At 45.4% G+C, this 25,220-nt stretch overlaps 1 protein-coding gene across 4 annotated transcripts in view; it reads right to left on the reverse strand.

Moving 5' to 3' along the window:
• The window catches only part of GAB3 (GRB2 associated binding protein 3), a 70,356-nt gene that overhangs the window by 36,545 nt on the left and 8,591 nt on the right, over nt 1-25,220 (reverse strand). For 2 of the 4 annotated variants that reach the window (XR_012504536.1, XM_010967102.3), the window contains exon 1: nt 1,537-10,922. Coding sequence is in view for 3 of the 4 variants with exons in the window: in XM_010967102.3 (XP_010965404.3) it covers nt 1,537-1,993 (457 nt within the window). In the remaining variant the exon portion in view is untranslated. Of the gene's footprint in view, nt 1-1,536; nt 10,923-25,220 lie in introns of those variants that run through there. The other 2 variants (XM_074358896.1, XM_074358897.1) reach the window with 2 other exon arrangements.

The following is a 25,220-nucleotide window of genomic DNA, read 5'->3' on the forward strand; positions in this document are numbered from 1 at the left end:
TGTGCTGACGACCTATGGTTGCTGGAGACAGAACCAAATGTATCTGTGAAAAGCCACAAGAAAGCTCTGCAGGCGTGGTTCTCAGCTGAAGAGGACTCAGCACCCACATCCTCCGAAAAACTAAGGCGGGCTCCAGGGAATGAAAGAGGTCATGGGGGGTTTGTAGCTTCCTGCAACTTCATGCCACAGCTTTCTGTTTTCTGCCTGGCGCCTTACTCATTTCTGTTCCTCTCTGGATATTGGGAAACATATTACATACCTATGTTTTAGGATGACTCCCAGATGAAGAACTTGACCGAGGACACACATGACACCTAAATTTGTATCTAGTTGGGGCTGGAGGACTTGGTCAGGGGGCTCTGCTTTGTTTGCATGGTGTTGGATTCATTGCAACCTTGCGAGCAAGCGGTATCTGCTGTAGTAAGAATAAAGCACTTGCCATCATTCCATTTCCCTTTATTTGAGGGCTCTCAAAGCTCCTCAGTGTGACTGAGTAGCTTCACTTACTAAACTTCCCTGGTTTGTGAGAAGAAAAGGACTTTGTGGGCAGGGGGCACACCCTAGAGGGAGATGCAACACTGGCTCTTCGTCGCCACCTAGCGTCAGGATGCGGATACTTCCGCAGCAGATAAGAAGCATTCAGCAATGTGGGACATAGGGGTGAGGTTCTGTCTGCTGGACGAAGAGGCTAAAAGTAACCAGATTCAAAGTTTCATTGTTTGAGGGTCAGAGCACGGTGCCAGGGGCTCAGCAACAAAGTCCGTGAAGGTGAGTTAATCATACCCCTAAGTGTTTTATGCTGAGTATATTACATAGAAACGACAGTGTGTGTGTGTGTGTGTGTGCGTGTGTGTGTGTGTGTGTGTCCCCGCGCGCGCGCGCGCGCGCGCGGCGGTGGCATGTGGGGGTGGGCGTGGGGTTGTAAGAGAGAGAAAGAGAAAAAAAGAGCCTTGTGGGTCATCTGCTCCCACAAATGGCTCAGAGCAAACTTGGGGCTAATTTTCATCGCAGAGACCTTGAGCCATTTGGAGATACAAGGAATTCTTCCCTGCGTATGATAAGTAGCCGAGTTCTGTCTATCTCCCCTCTACTACTGAACAATCCAACAGGCAACAGAAAAACTGGACTTCCAAGAATTTTTTAAAGGTGGCGATATTTCATATTTCTAGAAAAATCGGAGCCCTCCAGGATATCCTCTGCCATGTTTTACTTTCAGTGTATGCATTGTCTGTGGTGGTGAGAGCAGGTGTCTTTGAAGCCGTCGAAGTCCCCTGTCACGCTCAGATCTGAAGCCTGGCATGATACTCGGTGGGAACAGGTCTGATATGAATTAGCCCAGGGGGAGGGTGTAGCTCCATGGTAGAGTGCGTTCTTAGCATGCATGCATGAGGTCCTGGGTTCAATCTCCAGGGCCTCCATTAAAGTAAGTACAAACAAACAAACAAACAAACCTCAGTACCCCCCCTTCAAACAAAAAACAAACAAAAACCAAAAAATAAATAAAATAAAATAAATTCGCCCAAGCCTCGTTCTCACCTGCACGGTCCTCCACGTGGCCGAGGTTGCAGACCTGGCTGATGCTCCGCACCCACAGCTGCATTTCCTCCTCCGTCTTGGCCACCAGGTAGAACGCCCGAGCGGCGGTCTGGACCACGAACACGAAGCGGTCGCGGAACTCCTTGCGCACGCAGCCCGGGCCGGCGGGCGCGCGCACGGCGCACTCGCGCAGGTCGATGGCGCGCAGCGGGCGGCCGGAGCGCCGGTGGCGGTAGTACTCCAGCACGTCGGGGTCGCCGCTCATGCGGCCGCGCCGCAGCACGAACCAGCGCCGGCGCCAGGCCTGCGGGGCAGCCCAACAAGCGTTACTGCGCGCGGTGCGGGCGCTTCTCAGACCCCGCCGAGAGCCCCTTTCGCGACGAGGGGCAGAAAAGAAGTACGCCCACCCCTGTGAAACCCCAAGCCCGGCCAGCTTTGCGTGAAAGGCCGAGCGCATCCCCTGCAGGTTGGCTTCCTTGGATGAGCTGAAGGATCGGTCATGCTTGGGGATGCACCCCACAGGTTGACGAATATTATACGATTCTCACAATTGATGCCGCAAAGGCATGTAATCCAAATTTAAGTATACCGATGCTTTTAAAAAAATCTTAACGATGAAGAGCAAGAGGGAGGGTGTAGCTCAGTGGTAGAGGCTGTGCTTAGCATTCACGAGGTCCTGGGTTCAATCCTCAGTCCCTCTGTTAATAAAAAAATAAGAAACAAAAACCTGATTACACCCCCACCACCACCAAAAAAAGAACAAGAAGGAAGCTTTCTTACCATTGTCTCAATCCCAAAGCCAATATCATACATTAAAATCAGATGCTAATCACAAGTGCCTGCTGTGGTCAGTGCCACCCAACATTGTTATTTACCCTGTAGAGAATTGCTCAACACAAAAGAAAAATCACATCCCTTGGAGAGGAGAGAAGATTAGCATTATCTGAGGTCGATATGACTGTCTTTTCTATAAGGCCCCCAATGGTGAGTAAAACACAAGTAGATTTCTGAGACAATTAAGTAATGTGGCTGGTTACACTTCCTATGTGAGACACTGTTTTTGAAGTGCTGTCCCATAACCTATTTAATCTCCAACACTATCCCCTCTGGGAAAGGTTAACTGTTTTCGCATCCATCTGATGTATGACTTTGAGGTTCAGAGAATTGGGATGGAATGATGGAAGCCAGTGTTTCTCAGCAAGGACTTGAGGTGCCCTAGGGGCACCTGAAAATACAGTGTTTTCTTTGTCCTAGAAGCTGAAGGGTTGGGGGTGGCAGGAACTATCTGGCCAAAAGCTATCGGTCCCCTGCTGAGAAACAGTAACAATTGGAAGGAACTTCCCTTAGTGCTGCATGAATCTTGAAAAGAGCCAAGTCCCGAAGTAAGACCATCAGGCCTTGGGTATGAGGCCTCAGGAAAGCGGTATTTGCAATTGAGAACAGTTTCTGTAAATTTCCTTGCAAAGCAGAAAGGAGGAAGGAGGCCCCACCTCGAGTCCCTCTCTCCTTATGTTCAGACGCTCAGACAAGGAGGCCCCGCTGCCGGGCCAGCCGCAGGGCTTTCTTCCATCAGAGATGCTCCATGGTGCAGTTGGTGAATGCAAGTGGAGAGATTTATAGCTCTGAGGTTTGCTCTCCCGGCCAGTGGCCTGTGTGACAGCAGGAAGTGCGGGGTTCCACTAGGAGGCTTGGTGACCACTAGATGGGAATTCTTGCGTATCTTTTTAGCTTCATCTACACCTGACACATTTATAAGCCCATCAGCTTTCCCCAGGAGGCCAGGGGCAAAGGAAAAGCCACCTCTTGGAGTGTTCTCAGCGCCCTCCCTGCCCAGGGAGCATGAGATCTGAGGCAGCAGAGAAATCTGACAAATCTCTGAAGATGGGAAGGCCACTTGTCACTGATGACCTGCAACACGGCTCAGAATAAGAGGGAGGTGGTGGCTCCATGCTGGGCTGGGACAGGGAAGAAGAACAGTGCCAGGCAGGCGAGCCTGGGCTGGGTTCTGCCTTTAGCGACTGCATAAAGCCATGAGGAGAGACGTGGCCACTTGGAAGAGGGACAAAGCCGTGTGATTAAGACCTTGTTTTTCAGATGGGAGAAATAACAGCATGTTCATACGCTCTGCGGAGCCTGGGGCACCCCAAACTTTCCCAAGGCCACTCTGGCAGGGAAATGTGAACAGGAAGTTGTTGTACTTCCCAAAAATGATTCTGAAAGAGGAAGTCAAACTGGGTGCTGAAACAAGTTTCAAGTGAACTCCTCTTAGTTCCACAGAAACAGATTTCTTAGCCTTTAATAACAGTGTTGGGGGGGACAAGGAGCTGGACAAGGGAGTTAGAGTCGGGCCCTAACGGAGCTCAGAAGGCTGGTTCCACCTACTTAGCAGAGCGCTCCAAGAAGTCCCTGCCTGTGGATTCCCAGAGTGTCACAGCACTCATCTTGCGTCTCTGTGTCCATCTGCCCGCTTCCCCTGCTGCCCGCCAGACTGTGCGTGGCCGGGCCTGTGGCTGGTTCATCTCCGCTTCCCCAGTGTCTGCACGGTGTCCAGCATATTAGGATGTTGTTGAATGAATGGCAGGGGAATCCATGGAAGGCCTCCTCCAGGGGGACGTGATGGCTGAGAGGCCCGTGTAAGGGGAGGTACTTCTTGGAGCGCTTTGCTAAGTAGGTGGAACCAGGCTTCTGGGCTTCTGGAAGTGAGAGACATGTGACAAAGACTCTTGAAAGCAATCAGCCAGTGCAACAGCTCTTCCCAGTGAAACAGCTCCCAGTGGCTGAAGACAGGAGAATTTGAGTTTGAATCAGTATAATAATTACAGTGGCTCGAAATCCATCAAATATGTTTAAACCCATGAGTTCATCGTGATATTAAAAATGAAAAAAAGAATCTGTCATCCTCAGAGGATGCCAGGAAACCACTTCATTATTTGACCCTGCCTTTCCTAGTTAAGCTGTCCCAGTGGGCATATGAAGGGAGACACCTTTTTATAAAGGTATTCTGCCTGATGAAGGAAGATGAAGGATGGCATTAGAGCATCACCATTTGCTCTCCCCAGTGAATGAGGAGGTCCTGGCAGTCAGCATCCGCAGTTGATAACTTAGGCAGAGAAACAAAGCCAGATGGTGGGAAGTTCTCTGGACAAAGGCCAAGGCTCTTCAACAGATAAATAATAAGAAGAAAGCGCTCCCCCTGCCCCCCCGACACGGATGGGCTCCGAGGGCTTCTCTAGCTCTGACCATCAAAAGAAGATTGGTTTCCCATCAGCCTTTCCTGCCACAGCCACCAGGGTGACGCACTGCCACCCCGGCAGTACCACCTCCAGCAGCAAAACCGTGCAACATCCTGTAACCTTGTGGAAAAGTGTTTGTGCTCGTCTCTTGAACACGCAGGAGGCTCAAACCGAACTCCTCTAGGAAGATGTGTCTAGATCCTTGGCCTGTTCGCTTGGATGGAATTGTTAGAGGAATAAGTGCATCTCCTCCTTCTGAGCAAAGGCACGCGCCGATTCCACAGTTTACAAACACCTGCCAGGTGGTTTCCTGATAGTCACCCACCAGGTTAAACAAAGGTCCAAGTGCTTGTGAGGGTGAGGCAGCTCTGTGTAAAGGCTGAGGAAAGTGCTACCACCTTAGTACTTGAATCTGAGTTTCCCTGTTATGGGTTGAATTCTGTCCCTGCCCCCAAATTCATATGCTGAAGTCCTCACCCTCAAGACCTCAGAGTGTGACTGTATTTGGAGACAGAGTCTTTACCAAGTTAAAATGATGTCATGAAAGTGGGCCCTAATCCAAGGTGACCGGTGCCCTGATCAACAGGAAAAATTTGGAGACACAGACACACACCGAGGAAAGACAATGAGAAGACACAGGGAGAAGACACGTCTAGAAGGAACCCCCGCCCACACAGCAATCTGGCAGAGCTGAGAAGACAGATCAGAATTCTAAGTGGTTGAGGTGGTTGAAATCTGCAGGGAAAAGCACTGAAGAGGGGGGTGCTCTGTACAGAAAGGGCTCCAGAAATCTCCATAGGGATTTCCTGCTGAGACTCTGGCTGAACACTAACATGCATGTGAGTGGGGTGAAGCCCCGTGAGGCAAATCCAGAAACAACCACTGGACACACACACACTGAGTAAGCAACAGAGCGCACACGGGGCTGGGAGATGTTTGAGTTCTGACCGCCTACAGTGGAGAAACCTGGACCATTCAGCAGAGACTACAGAAAGGCCACACCTTAGTTAGGAGTAGGCCAAACTAGCTTTCAGAAAGCTTTAAGAAGCCCTGTAGTGGTCACGCTGAACTTCAAGGTCTTGAACTGCTTGCCAAAGCAAAATTCAACACTCTTTAAAGGAAGACAACAAAATCCAGCCACTCAACAATATAATATTTCTGATGTAAAGCATGCCCCCCCAAATTACTAGAAATGCAGAGAAGTGGGAAAATGTGGCTCATAATCAGGAGAAAAATCAGTCCATAGACAGAGACCTAAAAATGACAGAGGTGACATAAGAAGCAGAGAATATTTCTTTAAACAGTCATTATAATGTCGGACATCTACAGAAAAACGTGTACATGGTGAAGAGAGAAATGGAAGATCTATACAGAACAAAATGGAACTTGTGGAGGTAAAAATAGCATATGTGAAATGAAGAATTCACTGGACAGTCAGAACAACACATTAGACACTGGAGAAGTGGTCTGTGAGCCTGAAGCACAGCAAGGAACAGTGTAGGGGTGGGCGATGAATAGAAGACCCACGAAGCTGCTGAAAGTGTGCATTTCTGGGCCTCACCTCCAGTAAGCCTCATTCAGCAGGCCTGGCTTGGGGCCCAGGAATGTGCATTTGTAACAAGCATCTCTACAGATTGTGATGCACAGAGGCAGCCCCCTTTGTAAAGGTAACTCGCCAAGGATGAGGGGAAAGGAAGAAGTTGATCAGGCATGTCAAGAGGGTAGAAGTCAAGAGGCAGTGTGGACACAAAATCTACCTGGAGCCTCAGGGTAGACAGAGATCAAAGGCAGTTTCATGAAACATCTCTAAGCAGGTGTATCATCAAAAACAAATGGAAGACGTCTATCTCAGAACCACTGTGAACTCCTAACCGTTCATGGTTGTGAACCCCTTAGAGAACACGATGAAACTCACGGACCTTCTCTCATCAGAAATGTGACGTGTACACACGCACACATTCACACACACTATTCTGGGCTGTCCTCCCATATTGAACTACCCACTCTCCCTGCGTGCCTTCATCTGGTATGATTTCTCTTAATTACCATCCATTTGATGCTGATTTACACAATTATGTTTCCAGCCCAGATCTTTCCCGGGAACTTCAGATCCATGTAACCAACAATCTGGCATCTCTACTTTTACACATCTAAGAGGTCTCTCAAACTTAACGTGCCCCAAACCAAGCTCCTCACTGCACATGCCTCAAACCTACTCCTCTTGCAGCCTTCCAGGACCTCAGGAAACAGTATGGCCATCTATCCATTTTCTAAACCCAACTCTTTGGTATTTGGAGAGTGATCCTTGCAAGTTCTGTTGACTGTACTTGCTTGTTCTTTTTTTTTCCTCTTGTTCTTTTTGCTTTTCCTGAACATGTATCTCATTTCCATCTCGGGGCCTTTGCCCTACTTGTTCCTTCTTTCACCAGATATCTGCACAGCTGTCATTCAGATCTCAGCTTCCTGTCACTGAGATAACTGTCACCTCCTCAGAGAGACCACTGATCATCCACACGAAGGTGGCCGACCCTACAGTCCCTCTCCACCACTAATCAACCGTACAGTCCCTCTCCACCTCTCACCCTGTCTTAGTGCCCTATGCACCACTTTCAGTACCTAGGGCTTTTCTTTCTCGTGTCAGCGGAGTCCTCGTCTGCCTCGATCTCTGCTTCATTCCCTGGTGCCTGGCCCAGGACGGCTGCTCACTAAGCACTCCTCTTCAAAAACATGACTAGCTGTATGGGCTCATAACAAACCTCATCACCCGGATGGACTCGCCACGCATTTATGTGCTGGGACTGGGGCTGGGACAGTGAGCCAGATAGAAGCAGTCTCTCAGCTGGAAGTTAGGCGCTTCAGTCGGTTAATAAAACAGGCTTTCAAGGCTGAAGACTACAAGGGACAAAGGTTAGAAGTTTGAGCACTTTATTCCTGCACTCAGTTCCATTTGCACAAGAAAATAAACCTGGCTGGGTTAGAGCAAGCTTCACTTCTCAGCCTCCAGAATTCACTCCCATAAAACTGAAGTAGCCCATCTGGCTTGTATCCACGGTCAAAAGACACTGACATGAGCTGAGAAACATCCTGAGTGTCTCTGAGGCTTGTAAAGAGACACCTCTGATTTGAACTGCTTTTCTGGCAAGAGTGCTCACTGTCCCTTTGTTTCAGCAGAATTGGCCCCCTGCCCCCTCTGCACTAGTGAAATCTCAAAGCTATGAAATCATTTCCTTCGCATGTGCACAGGATGGGTCGGCAACCTGCCGTTGGTTGCTAAGAATCTACGGACAGTGAGGCCTGGATCTGGTGTGAAAAGCCTTCCAATTGTGTCCGACCGCTCCCTCTGACAGGTAAACGGAGGTGCAGAGTCGCAAGTGGACCTAGTCTGAGGGGCAGCTGAAGTTACCGCAGAACAAAGACACAGCCAGCGAACACCAGCTGGCCTCTAGCTCTCCTGGCGCTTCAGCCTGTGGCGATCTAGCCCATAGGCTGGGTGACAACAGGAACATCACCTGTCTTGGTCCCTGAAATACTTCCGGCATCGGGAACAGTGCACTACTGTGGACCATGTGACTGACTGCAGTGGCTGTAAGGGGTTACCAAGAGTAACCCGTGTGCTGGAACAGCTCGGTATACTGATTGCAGTGGTGGTCACATGAATCTACACACGTGATGAAATTGCACATACACACACACACACAAACACACACAAACACACACACACGCACGCACGCACATACAGCAGGTGAAATGCACAGTAGCTCTTATTTCTTTCCAACCTCCTGGGGATCTAATTAAATTTCTAAGTAAGTTTACAAAAAGATGAACAATCCAAAAGAAGTCAAGAAAGTAAAGAGGAGGAAACCTAGAAGAGGCGGGGCCAACCAAAAGTGCAAAGTGAGATGCTTGGTTTCAATACAAATGCGTCAATAGTTACATTAAATATAAATGCACTCAATGCTGCAGTGAAAAGACCTTTATCGAATGGGATGTGTGCGGGGGATACAGAGATGAGTGCTACCCAGGCCCTGCTCTTACAATGCTCACAACGGTCTCATGGGCCAAGCACTGTGATGAAATGTACCACCTGGACGAACTTGTGACTGCCAGGAAGGTTGGAGTGACAGATGATGAAGCTCGAGAGGGAGACATGGAGGGAGAGGGAGGGGTCTAAGCCGAACCGGAGGCTCTGGTTCATGACTGGGCACGTACGATTATTGCACAATGTTATCAAGTGCTTAGAGTCCCCCAAATGGAACAAGCACAGTGAGCTTCACTGATGCTTTCTCAACTTGTATTTATAATCCTCTGAAGCAGTCAAGGCAGTTAATTTTCCAGAAAAAGAAGTGTCTTCTTCATGGCTTCCCTTTCACGGTTCAAGAACACTGTTTAATTTAAGAACTTGAATTAATAAGATCAGTTGAAAGTAGGGGGAGGGTATAGCTCAGTGGTAGAGCATGGGCCTAGCATGCACTGGGGTCCTGGGTTCAATCCCCAGTCCTTCCATCAAAAACATAATTTAAAAAATAAATAGGGAAATATATACAAGATCTTGTGGTAGCTCACAGCGAAAAAAATGTGACAATGAATATATGTATGTTCATGTGTAACTGAAAAATTGTGCTCTACACTGGAATCTGACACAACATTGCAAAATGACTATAACTCAATAAAAAAAAAGTTAAAATAAATAAATAAATGAGTAAATAAATAAGTAAATAAATGTACATATAAAAATAAAATAAATTAAAATAAATAAACCTAATTACCTTCCCCGAAAACAAATAAACAAACTTTTTTTAAAAAAAAACAGTTAAAATTATGCTGTACATCAGAAACTGACATATTGTAACTGACTATACTTCAATTTTTAAAAAAATCAGTTAAAAGTAAAGAAGAAAGAAAACAGAACCACAGGAGGAAGTGTGATTGTGCCCTTCAACCTGCTTGGTGACCTAGTACCATATCTTAACCCTTTACCAGGCAGGTTTCTGAGCTGGCTGCTCCTGCTAGTCCTGCAGTTCACTGGGAGGGTCTGGGTGGAAACCCAGTGACAGAGCTTAGTATCCTCACAGTCACATGTCAGAGCATGTTCAGCAAAGATGGTTCTAGGATGCAGAACTGTCAAAGCAGTTTCCCCTCATTTTGCTCTGGAGTGGAACATTTCTGTCCCTTTGCCTAAAAAACATTCTTCTCTGGAGTCCAGAAGACACCGGGGGAAGAAAGGAAAGAGGAAGAAGGTTGGCTCTTGTCTGATTTATGGACTTTTCATTTCCTTTCACATCTTTCTGTCCTTCTGACTAGAACAGGTCTCCCTCATCTTGTTTTTCTGGCTGTCGCGTTGCTGTTGACATATACTCCGTACATGTTATTTAGTGTTTACAAAACCTAACGACTCAATCCCTGACTGCCAGGTTTAAGGCCCCCAGGAATCTTGGATGTGGTCCCAGAACATGAGATGAGAGAAAGCATTTGGTAACAACTTGGAGATTTTCGGTAACTTCATCGATGCCCAGCTCCCATCTTCTTCCTGGGGTTTCACCTTGAAAACACTCCAGAAGTTTGGGGTGTGGTGATGTGTCGGGAAAGGTGAACATCCCTGAAGAAACGAAATTCTGGTGAATGTCCTATTTTCTCCGCGCCTTCTACTTCCTTGCCAAGGGGGACCATGAAAGCCCTGGGACACCAGGGCAGTGCGTCGAGAATTTCCAGGAGCAGGTGACCCTTCAGCTTGATGGCCTGTAACCTTCTGCTGGCTACCAGATCGAGCTGGGACTTGTCCCAGGTGTGGAATAACTTCCTGTCATTGTCCTGGACATGGCCTGGCCCACAGGAACCGCTTCCATGGCTTGTCAACAGAGGCAGAAAGTCCTGATGAAGAATGTGTGGCCCAGATTTGTGAAACCTAATACCGCTGATTAAAGTGCTCAAGATTCTATTATGTATATTTTACTACAAAAACATGAAAATAATCTCAGCCTCATACCCGTGAACACAGTGGGGAGGGCTCCCAGGACTGTCTCCGTCAACAACGGGAAAGCAACAGGATGCCCTGACAGAGCCCCGGTCCCTCCATATGTATACCCATAGGTAAGGGTCACAGGTCACTATGACAAGAATATTGGATATAATAATAATTCCATGTCCCAGGAACAGTTCTAAGTGCCTTGGATGGATTACATTAAGTCATTTAACCTGCACATGGATCCTGTGGGGTCCATACCCTTTATACCACTGTATACATGTGAGGGAACTGAGGCACAGAGAAGCACACTGGGTGGAACTCGCATCGTCGACTCGAGGACCCCGGATCTTAACCACCTGCCACAGCGAGATCATCGGCTGCAGTCCACTGACTACAGACATGCAGGTCCAGGGGCTCAGAACATCCCCAGAGGAAGTAAGGAGGGTGTGTATTTGGGTTCCCAAGCTGAGGATAAAAGGTCTAGAAAAGGAGAAAGTGCACGAGCTCACTGTCCAGCAAGAGGTCTTCCTGCTCTTTTTCCTGAAAGACACGACTTTGGAAAGCATTTGGAAAACCTAGTCTCTTGCATGATTAGATATAAGATAGCTGAGGTTTAATACTGAGGGAAAGCCTTCTGGTGTCCCAGTAGTGCCTGGCGCCGAGAGGGCACAGGCAACCTTGATGAAATAAGGGTCTATCTCATTGCACATATAATCAAAATAAATTCCGCCAGAACTGAAGTCTTATATTGAAGTAAGGAAATTATAACAGCACTGAAAAAACAGAGGTGGACATTTACCCAACACTGGCCTCTGGAAAGGCTTTCTAAAAATGTGGCACTACAGCAGAAAGTACAAAGAAAACCCTGCCATCTATTCATTGCCCCAAAGTACAGATGTCTCTGCATGTGAGCTGGGGCCAGAGGGCGGGAGGGAAGGAGGTGAGGATGGCGGGCAGGAGGAGGGGTCCCCGCTCCCAGCGCTGTTCTGGTTGGAGGAAGTTGCTAAAACCGCCTCCCAGCCTCTGGCCAGCACGAGACTCTGAATCAATAGAAGCCACTCTGCCCAAGAGACCACAGGACATCAGTGTTTATTTAAGCTCCTGTCTCAGCAGCAGAGAAGCTCAGATCCCAGAGGGCACCTGCCTGCAGACTTAGCTGCAAGTACCTGGAGTGGAAGAGAACGGCCTCCATGTCAACTTGGTTTCATTACTGGCTCAAAGCGCATGTGTCTGTCAGAAGGAAGAACCCTTTATTGTTTATAGTTCAAGGCAAATTCCCTTGGCCTCCTCCCTGCTGAGCTGAATGTATGTCTGCATCCCAGGAACCCATGTGCGAATCAGGATGCAGACGCATTGGTTGAGTGAATTGATGAGCCCTGGTCCAGGGCCAGCACCGACACTAATGAGGCTCAGCTTCTATGCAGCACTAGAGTCAGGCAGGCCTTGGGGCACGCAGACCATCATCCTAAGATGCTTTTCTAGTCTGCACCCCACTCTTGCCTCAACCCCCCCTCCTGCTCTCCTCATTGTCCCTTGTTTCCGAGTGGAGGAGCCTTCACTGGAACCCTTCAGACACCGCCCTTCCAGGGCGGAGGTGAGGTCTTTCCATGGCTTGCTTGGATTTCCCTGCCCTATTTGGGATTGTTTTCATTCTTTTTGATGAGTTTCACGGAGGGGAATTATATAAACATGTACTCAGGAATATGTCGCTTTCTTTCTCTGAGAAAGTCTGAAGTCACAAAAGCCTGCTGTTTACATCTGTGTTTGCCCAAGGTCTAACAGGGGGGCCTTTGCAGATCTTATTCTGTAAACTTCTGTTCATATATTTTGCCCATTTTTCAATTGGCATGTTGCTCTTTTTCTCATGATTGAGATAGAGCTAAAGGATATGAACTCTTTGCTGCATATGAGGCAAAAATTTTCATATTTGTCATTTGCCTTCTAAGATTAATATTGTTTTTTGAAACACCAATGCCTAAAGTCGTGCTTGGCATATACAGGATGCTCACTAAATATTTGTTGAAGGACTGAATGAATGGATAAATGAATGAGCCAAAATGTTTTCTTTTCATACAGCAATAATCTGTCTTTTCCTTTACACTTTTTGGTCTGCTTTCATGTTTAGAAAGGTTTCCCAACCCCAAGATCAGACAGAGATTCGATAACATTCTCTTCCAGAAATTACATTTCATTTTCTTCTATTTAAATACAACACATCTGGAATTAGTTTCTCATATCTCCATTAAGTGAGATGGATATAGAGTTTTATTTGTTGTATTGAGACTGAGCTGTCGTTTTATTTGTTGTACTGAGATTGGTCTACAGGTTTATTTGTTGTACTGAGATTGGCCTACAGGTTTATTTGTTGTACTGAGATTGGTCTACAGGTTTATTTGTTGTACTGAGATTGGCCTACAGTTTTATTTGTTGTACTGAGATTGGCCTACAGGTTTATTTGTTGTACTGAGATTGGCCTACAGGTTTATTTGTTGTACTGAGATTGGCCTACAGGTTTATTTGTTGTACTGTGATCTTCTTATGAATTGGGTATCAGGATTATTGAAAAAGTTTGCATCTTTTTTTGTGCCTAAATAGTTTAAAGAGTATGAGAGTCATCTGGTCTCTAAAGTTCCAAAGATCTCAAAGATAGAAACATTCTGAGTCTGGCGTTGGTCTTGGAGGAAATTCTCTGACAATGCTTTTCATTTCTTTCATATTTACATTGATCAGAATCACATTTTCGGGTCTAAGGCTTTGAAGTGTGTACTGCTTTTGGGCCAGGCAATGTTAGAATTCTCACTTGGTGTGAAAATTTGGGTGGGGTGCAATTACAACTCAAACTTCAGTTTAATTTCGAGTTACACCACACTCACAGCCAAAGACCCCAAACCACTGACTTCTTGTCAGCGCTGAAAGCCACAATGTAACAGCCTTGCTTCTTGTGAAATAGGAACTGGTGGTGATGAACCGAAACAATTACAGAAAAGGAGGCCTGGGAGGGGACAGCACAGCAGCCCGTCGGGACCATGCTGGCAAGTGGAGATAAAGCCAGGCCAACTTCTTATGTGGAAAGAAGGCAAGAGAAGTTGAGCTACCCAAATAGAAGGTCTCTAGCAGAAGGCTTTGCTAAGCCCTGCAGCTGCAGCGTCATGGATGGAAGGGGCAGGCCCGGCCTGGGCAGTGAAGAGGAAGGCTTTTACCCACACACTTGACAGGCACTACTTGGCAGGAAGCTACCGCATTTTCAGGCACTTTCAGGCACCAACCTGCAAGGGAAGGAGCCCCAACTTTGATGACACTCACTGCAGGCCGTGGCCCCTGCACTCCCAGTGCAAGGGGCGGGGGACGGACCAGGACCAGGAGGGGTGCTCCACCCCAAGAAGGACACCCACTGCGACCCCTGCTGTCCCTTCAGCGCTACCCCAGCATAACACAAGTTGGGAGGCCTGCCCCACGCCAACATTATAAAACAGATTTTTCTCCATTTCATTTGCTTTTCATCTTTGATGGTTAATTGTTACACGAATATACTGCGAGATACCAAACAAATGAGAAACTATAAAGGAACTGATGTACAGATTTGCTTACCAAACATTCAAAAATCTCCGTGGTGAGAGACTCTTTGAGCAAAGTTGAAATAATGAACTTGTAGGGAGCTACAATTTAAGAAACCAAGTCCAGAAAGAGCTTCTATGAAAACACTTAGATAAATATAAATGACCTCATAGGAAAAATGCGAAAGAAAGAAGCATTTCATGGAAGAAACCAATGGCCCCAAATCATATATCTAGAAATTGCTGAGTAAAACTATGATATCTTTGCCCATCAGATTGGCCAAAATTTTCCACCATGTACACAACGATGCTAATGTCATTATTTTTAATGGGTAAAAATCAGAAAGAAACTAAAGAGCCATCAAAAGGCTAAATCTGTTCCCTCCACACTATATGACACCTCCATCGTCGAAAAACCAATCCATCCGAAAACCCTGCTGGTTCTACCTTCGGAATATACCCCTCCCCTGCCCCCCTCCCCTGTCATCTCTCCCCTGCTCTCCCTGATTCTGTCCTCGTCCCTACAGTCTGTTCTCAATCCAGCTGCCAGAGTGATCGCTCAGAAGAAAAGCCAATGGCCGTGTGATAGCCCCCAAGAGCCTCCATGAGTCCCCACTGCTGCCTTTCCTGTATAAGGGGTATGGGGTGCCAATTTCCAGAAACTCCTAGATCTCTAAAGTACAAAGAAAAGGGTCTCTAGTAGGCTGAGAGCAGTCCCTCAAATAGGGGCTGCAGGTATTAAGGCACAAAAAGACAACCAGATAGGACTGTCTTCCTTACGGAAGTACAGGAATACCACCTCTGCAGGCCATGTGTCCTACTGAGATTGGTGATGGATTCCTCATATTAATGTCTCAGAAAATAAAACCAGATTTGAGTGGTGACTGTGATGATCTAGAGGCGAGTGGATGCAGAGACACTATGGTGGTGAAAGCTGCCAGCGGCCAACTGAGAAAGAGCTGGTTTCCTTTTGCTTCTCTGTGGTGTGTATTTCTCCACTCTCTCTGCAGGTTCTGAACAAGTGGCTACTTATATTCAGAGAAAGAACTGTGGAGAAGGTCTTAAGTGGGGAAAGGGGGGTTCTTTCTGGTCTTCTACCCAGAGCACTCTAGCCTCAGTCACTTAAATAGCCATGAGCAGAACTCTGGAAAACACACCCTGGGTCCTGACAATGCAACCAGCTCTCCATTGCAAATAGAGAAAACGCTTCGCTGTCCTTTGCCAAGTTCTGTCTTAGGTCCCTTTCCTTCTTCCTCATCACACTCTCTTTGGATCATCTCACCCCCAACCCCACGATCTCAACTCCTACCTCCCCTCCAGGTCCCACGCTGAGCTCTGGACACACACCCCAATACCAATGACTGTGGTCTGCCCCCCAGTTACTGATTCAAACTCAGTATGCTCCAGCCTCAATGTGCTGGCTTTGAGGGTTGGCCCCCAAACTAAGGCCCTCTGTCCCCTAGATGACAGAATCAGGGCCCAAAAAGATGTTGACAGACTGGCACAAAGGACCGATTGCAAAGAAAAAGGTGAAATTGAACAGTAATCAATGTAAGGTCCAGCTTTGGGCCAACACAAAACAAAACCTCTACAGCACAAGGACAGATGAGAGAAGAGAGAGCAGAGAGGAAAAGTGGGTTCACTTGACAGGAAGCTCCGTGTGACTCATCAGTGATGCGGCTGCCAGAACAGAGCTGATGGGGTCTCCAGCTGCCCGCTCAGCAGCACAGCATCCCAATGAGGCAGGATCGCCTGGCTCTCCTCTGTTCTGCCCGAGACATTCTCTGTTCGGAGGACTTGACTCAGTCCTGGTGGCAGTTTGGAGCAGGGAACTCAGGGGTGGCTGCATGAACGGGCTCTTGAGGTGGACCAGGATGAGATGGGGCAACAGCAGCAGGACCGGATTCTCACAGTCCGAGCTGTCACACGGTTATTTGGGAAGCATGTTACATAACTGGCTTCCTGTCACTGGAAGTGTCCGGATAACAAATGACGGGTCGAAAACGTGGCCAGTGTTTAATGAGGATACCATTAATATCCTTTCAAATCACAGCAACTGGTGTGACTGGCCAACCTTCTCAGCGTCCCCCTCTCTCACATACCTTTTAATTAAGCAATTGACAACTCCCATTGGTTATTACTCTAAAATCATCCTCACATATTCCTTTTCTGCTGCACTCCCATCAATCCCCTTTCTTTCCTAGTCTCCCTCACAGCTGGGGCCTCCAGATTGCTCCTGCAGACCCCACAGCACTTGAATGATCACACTGACGTACTGATGGGAGGTCAGGGTTTGCGGGAGGCATGAAGAGAGGGAGGTCAGTGTTCACTACTACAGATCAGCAATGAAGGCTGTGAGGCACCAAGTGCTTTGGAATGGGCTGGAGAGTCTAAAGAAAAAGGCTGACAAGCTCAAAGACCAAGTTTTGGCTACAGGCATGGTCGAAACACTCGCCTTTCTATGGCAGGGCTAAAAGAATCTCTTATATCTTACATCCGCAGGCTGTGAACACCCAGAACTAACCTGAGTTTCAGACCACTACAAACTGCCAAATTATTCCACCAGATCTCACGTGTGGAATCAAGAGCATGCTTAAGAAAGGCTGGGACCCTGAGAACCAGACTGGAGAATCTCAAGGCATTCAGATGAGTCTGAGTACCCTAATCTCCCAACTCCCAAAACGCACTGGTAGGACCACCAAGGACTCAGACTTCTCTGCAATGAAGGTTTAGGTCACCTCACCAGGTGAAGAACCCTGATCGGCTAAGGTACTGGCTGAGCAAAAGGGAAACAGGAATCAGGAACCAGAGGAACCATTCATATGTTATGCTTTGCTGTGACATTTCAGTAATTGTCTTTCATCTTTCTTTTCCCTACTATTTCGTGTAGGTCGCAGAAACTTGACAGTTTCGTTCACAGCTCACAGACTCTTAGGTCGGCTCCTGACAACACCAGAGATAAGTGGCATCACTCAGCCTGCCAGTCATCCACGCTCTTTGACATAAGAGAGGAGCAGGTAGGCAGTAGTGACAACAGATTTCTCACCAGAACTACTTCTGAGTTGTGGTTTGGGTGTTTTTTCCTGGCTGTTTAACCTCAAAGCTGGTTCCAGCACTCTCAACATTTCTGTGAGATACCCAATATGTTTTGTTTTATTTTGTTTTGTTGGGTTTTTTTGTTTGTGTTTGTTTTTTTTAAATTGCAGTAGTCAGTTACAATGTGTCAATCTCTGGTGTACAGCACAACGTCCCAGTCATGCATATACATATATACATATTCATTGCCATATTCTTTTTTCATTAAAGGTTATTACAAGATATTGAATATAGTTCCCTGTGCTGTACAGAAGACATTTGTTTATTTATTTTTATGTGTCTATTTTTTCAGGATCAGTTTCTGTTGCTTGCAAATGAAAGCCCTGACTGGTACAATAGCTAGAAGGAGTGTGTGGTCACTCTGCGTTTCCTCATCTCTAAAATACACCAAAATCGAACGGAGGAATTAATACATTAAAAAAGGAGAAATTAAAGACATAGAGAAATTAAGAAGTAGTACTAACTATCATCAAAAAACTGGTTCAACTCCAAAAACAAAAATCAACAAAGGAAAACCACCAGCTGACCTAACCAACAGGGGAAAAGGGGACAGAGTGCAAATTCACAATGATAAGGAAGAAGTACCTCTCAGAAGAGTAAAAGCAAATTTTAAAAAATCATAAGAACATTTCATAAAATTATATGTAATTAATTTGATAGCCAGGATGAAATAAATACTTTTCCAGGAAAAGTACAATTTACAAAACTGACTCAGGGAGAGATAGACTAAACAGATCAATTTCCATAAAAGAAATAGAGTTGACAGAGATCTAAACACACAAAAAAAGCACCAGATATAGTTTAGAGGGGGAATTCTGCCAAAAGTTCAAAGTGCTGTTAATTCCAACTTTACTTAAAATATTCTAGAATATGGCAAACTTCCAAATTTTTACATGAGCCAAGTATAAAATTTATGCCGAAATCTGCTAAAGATTGTACAGAAATAAATAAAGGCAAACTTAAAGCCAAAGACCAATCTCACTTATAAATACTGATGCAAATATCCAATATGAAATGCTAGTATGCGTAATCCAACAACACAATTAAAATATACCCTGTCCAATCAGGGCTTATTCCAGAAATGGAAAGGTGGTTTAATATTAGATAATCTATTAGTAGAATTCACTGTTTTGCTAGATTGAATGCAAAATTCATATGGTGAAAAACTTTTTATTAAAAATTAATAATGATTTTTGATGAAAAAAACACTTGGTAATACAGGAATCGTGGAATATTTCACTAACATGAAGAAAATGGATTCTCCTAGCCCTAAAGCCAGTATCTTTCTTTCTTTGAAGAACAGCTTTATTGAAGTATAGCTGACAAAGAACTGTACGTAATTTGATGAGTCTGACATATATAAACACCTGTGAAACCATCACCACAATTAAGGTAATAGACAAATCCATCACCTCCAAAAATTTACTGTGTGTATGTGTATGTGTGTGTGCACACAGTAAAAACACTTACATGAGATCTAACCTTCTCACAACTTTTAAGTGCATAATATAGTGTTGCTGACTACAAGCACGATGCTATACAGTAGATCTCTAGAAGTAACTCATCTTGCATAACTGAAACTTTATACTCATATGGGCCAGCAATCCTGCTTCCAGGTACATACTCAAAAGAATTACATTCTGCATCTCAGAGAGATACTTGTGCTCCCGTGTTCACTGCAGCATTGTTCATAATAACCAAGACATGGAAACAGTCTAAGTGTTCGCTGATGGATGAATGAATAAACAAAATGTGTTCCTACGGTGGAATATTATTCAGCCTTCAAAAAGGAAGGAAATCCTGCCATTTGTGACAGCATGGATAAGCCTGGAGGACATTATGCTGAGTGAGGTAAACCAGACACAGGACAAATACTGTGTGATTCCACTTATATGAGGTCCCCAAAATAGTCAAACTCACAGAAACTGAGACTAGGGTGGTGGTCGCTCAGGGACAGGGGGAGGCATGCCTATAAAAGACAAGATCTAAATAAGATTGCCCATTATCAATATTACTGTTTCACAGTGGAGTGTTAACCAACATGGGTGGATTGTTGAGGGAAAAAACAAGGGGAAAAGAAAAAACGAGATGCATAAGGATTGAAAAAAGAAGTAAAACTTTTTCTATTTTAGATGACATTGTACACCCAGGAAATTGCAAAAGCATCAGCTGAAACACTACAAACAGTAAGAGGATGCAAACGTAAGAGGTTAGAGTATTAATATGTTGAAGTTATACTGCACCCAGTTTTGTGCATCTCTAAATGAATCCGGGCCCACCTGCTGCCTCAGTGGACAGTCTCTCCCCTCCCGCCCAGGCCCAACCCAAATGAACCCTCAGCTGTGTCCACATGACCTTGTGTCTTCTCATGAAACTGTGGCCAAGTCAGTAACATCACTGTCACTGCACTGAGGTCTTCACCCCTACGAAGCGCTGGCCAGTGGAGCTTTGGCTCAAGTTCTATTTTCAAAGGAACTCAGTGAAGACAGAAATCAATAGCCTCACACAGACAAACAACAGTTAGAAGATACAATGGAGAGAAAACCCCGTTTACAAAAACCAACCAACAAACACACACACACAGGCCTAATAAGAATGATGTAAAGACCAAAACTCTTAAGAACTATTGAAGACCCTAAGAGCTTTTGTTTATATTATTTTACTGTAGCAGAAATTAAAAGTGAAAAAAAAGAAAAGAAAAAAGAATTATGTAAAGACCAGAGTGAAAAAAACACTTGGAAGTACTCCTGTAAGACATAAAAGCAGACTTGAACTGGAAAGACAGATGCTCCTGGCCAGAAAGGCTCATCATCAAAACGTCAGCTCTCCCTTGTCACAGAAACCGCCTTCCCAAGAACAGGTTTTCTTTTGCAAGTAAGCAAGCTGATTCTAAAGTTCATGTGGGAAAAAGAAAATCAAAAAGAGCCAACCTCTAAACTCTAAAAACTCTTTAAAAAAAAAAAAAAAAAGAGGAACTCTAAAGGGGTCCAGCCATATCAGTATTGAAGCCGATGGTAAAACCTCTAGAATTGGAACAGGGTAATGATGGCACCTGAATTGACAGACCAGTGAAAGAGAACAGAGAACCCAGAAGTGAACCGGAAATAAGTGTGGGAATTTCGTATCTGATTAGGAAGGGCAGTATCTCAAACCAGTGAGGGCGCTTTCAGCAAGCGGTGCCAGCACAACTGTATAGCCAAGTGGAAGGAAAAAAACCGGACCCGTTCCTTACATCTGCACCAGGATAAAGTCTAAATATAAAACACACAGTCAGGGCTCCTGTGGGCCCCCGCACAGCCCTGCCCACCGGGCACGACCCTGCCCCAGGGTCATGGTGTCCCAGGGCCCCAAGCGCTAAGCAGGTAACCTCCCTGGGGAAGAAGTGTCACAGGCCTCCCTGAAGTGTGAGACATGTGGCAAGACGCTGCCCTAATGGGGTCACACTGCGCAGTAAGGTACCGCCCCTGCTTTGCAGACATGTTTGAGTCCAAGGGCTTTGGCAGGTGGAGCTGAGAGTCCCACTTTTCAAGTCAACCCAGGTTGTGGAGACCCTACACTTAGCATACCGCCCTCAAGCTCCTTCCACCTTGTTGCAAATGGCAGGCTGCCATTCTTTTTTCATGGCTGAGTAATGTCCCACTGTATGCATATACACAGCGCATCTTTCCATAGGCATCTGTTGATGGGCACTTAGGTGGCTTCCATACCTTGACTATCGGAAATAATGTTGCCGTGAACGTGGGAGTGCAGATATCTTTTCAAGTTAGTGTTTTCATTTCCTTTAGATAAATGCCCAGAAGTGGAATTGTTGGATCATATGATAGTTCTATTTTTAATTTTTGGAGGACCCTCCATACTGTTTTCCACAGTGGCTGCACCAAATTACATTCCCACCAAGAGTCCACGAGGGTTCTCTTTTCTCCACATCCTTAGCAACACTTGTTAGTTTTTCTTTTTGCTAACAGCCATTCTAACAGGTGTGGGGGATATCTCATTGTAGTTTTCATTTGCATTTCCCTGATGATTACTGATGTTGAACACCTTTCCATCATGAACCTGTTGGCCACGTGGATGTCTTCTTAAATGAACAGACTATGATATAGAATGGTACAGAGAGTAAGCTATCTTTTGTGGAAGAAAAAGGGGAATAAGCTATATACATATTTCCTTGTATTTATATAAAGAAATACTAGAAGGATGAAGGAAAAAACTAATAAAAATGGTTACTTGAGGGCTAAGGACAATTAAGATAGATGATGACAGACGTGAGGACAAGATATCTCAGTGTATGTTTTAAGTATTTTTTTAATTTTTGAAACATGCAAGTGTACTACCTGTGCGGTGGACGTAAACTAGTCAATAACGGTTTAAAAACTGAGACAAAAGGGACGAGGCCAAGATGGCGGAGTAGAAGGACGCACGTAGCTCACCCTCTCCCACAAATACACCAAGACTCACATCCACAGACCCACTCAGCCAACCAGAGCACCTGCAGAACTCCGACAGAACATCGCCCTCTTCGAAAGACAGAGATGCCAAAAATCTGGTAGGAGAAAAGGAAAAAAGAAAGAAGAAAAGGCAAAGCAGAGCGAGACGGGTCCCGCGGGGAAGGAGGGAGAGGCAAAGGACTGGCGCTCATTTGCTGGGTCTCCCCTCTCCAACCGAGAGGCCAGCGGGACGGAGGGGGAGCCTCCGAGGCTCGGATCTGTACAAAGCAGCGCTTGACCGACAGAACTAAGTCAAATGGGCACAGAGGGTCCCTGCGACACCCAGCCCGAGACGCGGGCCGGCAGCTGGGGGCCGGGCCAGGCTGCCCGAGCAGGGCGGGGGAGGCGGGCAGCTGCACCCAGGCGGCCCTGGGAGACTGCAGGGGGCTGCGTGCCCTGGCTGTGGGTGCACAGGGCAGAACCACCTGGGCCCTCCATGAAACAGCACGGCTGATGCGCGCTGGGGGGAAGGGTGCATACCCCCATCTCTGAAAACCCGCGGAAAGTTTTCGGGGGAAGAGAGGCGGGGCTCAGGTGCGGCCGCCATATCCTCTGGCGCTCGGCACCCAGGTTGGGGTGGGGATGAAACCTGAATCTGTGCCTGGGGGCTCGGCAGCCTCGGAGGCCAGAAGGAGACTTGTCTGCAGCCCGAGTCAGATAGGACCCTTCCGCCCTGGTGCCTCGCAAAGTTCGGCGCCAGGACAAACAAGGAGCTGAGTTTGGACGCGGAGCAGGGGCAGGGCTGTTCCGCGGGCTGGGGGTGGGGGTGGGGGTGGGGCGCCTGCGGAGCGCAGACCAGGGGCGGAGCTGCTGCGGAGCGCCCGGCGCCGGGAGAGGGCGGGTGGCCCCCCGCCTTTCCCGCAGGAACATCGTGCTGGGAGGGGGCGCGATCTGCTTGCCGACAGGCACCGGGAGCAGCACAGACGAGGGCGCCAACGCAGTGCCTCGGGAAACAGCAAGCTGAGCTTCCAAAACAGGACGAAGACAGAAAGACTTCACATTCAGAGCACAATCTCCAGGAGAACACCCCCTCCCCACCCCCTTTTTTAAATCGTTTTTACCTGTTGTATTTTCTATTACCTTTTTAATTTTTACTTCTTAAACAATTATATATCCTCCCAGTTTTAATCCCTTTAAAGCTTTTCTTTTAAAATAATATTTTGAAAGATCCACGTCATGTTATTTTTATCTCTCGGTTTTGATCTCCTGTTATGCATTAAACACAGGTTTCAAATATACTTTTTTTCTCTTTCCTCCTTTTTTAAAGGTTTTTAAGAGACGTCTCAACCCAATTGCTATTCTGCTTCAACTTGCTCTTCAATTATTCTTTATACACTGTTTTCAAACCTTTTTTTCTCCCCTTTTTCAAAATCCTCTCTTTATCATATCTTTTTTTATCTGTTCTATTTTTATTACCTTTTAAATTTCTACTTTCTAAACAATTGTATATGCTTCTAGCTTTAATTCCTTTTTAAATTTTTCTTTCTAAACAATTGTATATGCTTCTAGTTTTAATTCCTTTTAAAATTTTTCTTTTAAAGTAGTTATATCATTATTTTTTTTAAAATCCACCTGATTTCATTTTCATTTCTTTTGGTTTTAATCTCCTGTTATTGATTATAAATAGGTTTAAAATATCGTTTTTTGATCTTTTTTCCTTTTCTTTTTAAGGGTTTTTAAAAAAGACGTCTCAACTCGAATGCTAGTCTGATTCAAATTGCGCTTCTACAATTCATTATACACTGTTTTCAAACGTTTTTCTTCTCCCTTCTTTTAAAATTCTTTCTCTCTCCCTCCTTTTTTTTTTTTTTTTTTTTTTTTTTTTTTACTTTTTAAGTTTTATTCCTACATAGGCATTAGATAGATAAATAAATAAACTCCTTTAAGGACCACAATAGATAATTGATATTCCATAAGCCACAGTGCCAGAGAGGTATGAGAAACATGAAGAAGCAGAGGAACCATTCCCAATTAAAAGAACAAGAGAAATCCCCTGAAAGAACGATCTATGAAATAGACATCGATAGCCTACTAGATCAAGATTTCAAAAAAGGAGTGATCAAAGTATTGAAGGAACTAAAAGAGATAGTGTTTAGACAGATAAAATACGTCAAAATTAAATCGAAGCTATAAAGAAGAGCCAAGTAGAATTGGTAAACTCATTGGCTGAGATGAGAACGGATCTAAAGTCTGTGCAAAGCAGACTAGATAATGGAGAGGAACGAATTAGTGACGTAGAAGACAAGACAACAGAAAGCACCCAATCGGAACACCTGCAAGATAAACACATAAAAACAAATGAAAGCAACATAAGGGACCTATGGGATAATATAAAGCATGCCAATCTTCGCATAATAGGGGTTCCAGAAGGGGAAGAAAGAGCAAAGGGGATTGAAAAGGTTTTTGAAGAAATCATGACTGAAAACTTCCTAAACTTAAAGAAGGAATCAGATATCCAAGTACAGGAAGTTCAAAGGGTCCCAAACAGGAAGAACCCAAACAGACCCATACCAAGACATAACATAATCAAGATGGCCAGAGTCAAGGATAAAGAAATGATCCTAAAGGCAGCAAGAGAGAAGCAAAGAGTGAGTTACAAGGGAACCCCCATAAGGCTCTCAGCTGATGTCTCTACACAAACACTACAGGCCAGAAGGGAGTGGCAAGATATATTCAAAGTCCTGAATGAAAAAAAGATGCAGCCTAGTATATTCTATCCAGCAAGGCTATCTTTAGGATACAAGGAGAGATAAAGAACTTCACAGACAAGCAAAAACTAGAAGAGTTTAGCAACACTAAACCCATGCTAAAAGAAATACTGAAAGGTCTACTCTAAAGAGAAAAGCAGCAGGATGCTACAGAAATGAGAAACTCACAACTGGAAAGGTGATAACTCATGAATTACAAAGAAAATAAACACGAAATTATAAAAGAAGACTTACAAATCAATGAGAGTGGGAGAGGGAGGCAGGGAAATATAGAGTATTTTTTTCTTTCTTTTTAAAAATTTTTTGTTTTCAGTAGGATGGGTTCGAGATATAGTAATGGGCTAATAGACTTACAGAAAAGGGTAACCACAAGCCAAAAACCTACAAGGGAGTCACAAAAACTAAATAAAATCCATAGTAATACAAAGGAAAATGACCAAACCACAAAAGGAATAAGAAAGGAACAAAGAGGAAATACCAAGTCAACTGCAAAGATAAGTTCAAAATGGCAATAAACACACATCTATCATTAACTACTGTAAATGTTAATGGACTAAATGCTCCAGTCAAAAGACATAGAGTGGCAAACTGGATAATAAAGCAAGAACCTTCAATATGCTGCATACAAGAGACCCACTTTAGGG

Source organism: Camelus bactrianus, chromosome X (assembly GCF_048773025.1).
Source record: "Camelus bactrianus isolate YW-2024 breed Bactrian camel chromosome X, ASM4877302v1, whole genome shotgun sequence".
NCBI lineage: Eukaryota > Metazoa > Chordata > Mammalia > Artiodactyla > Camelidae > Camelus > Camelus bactrianus.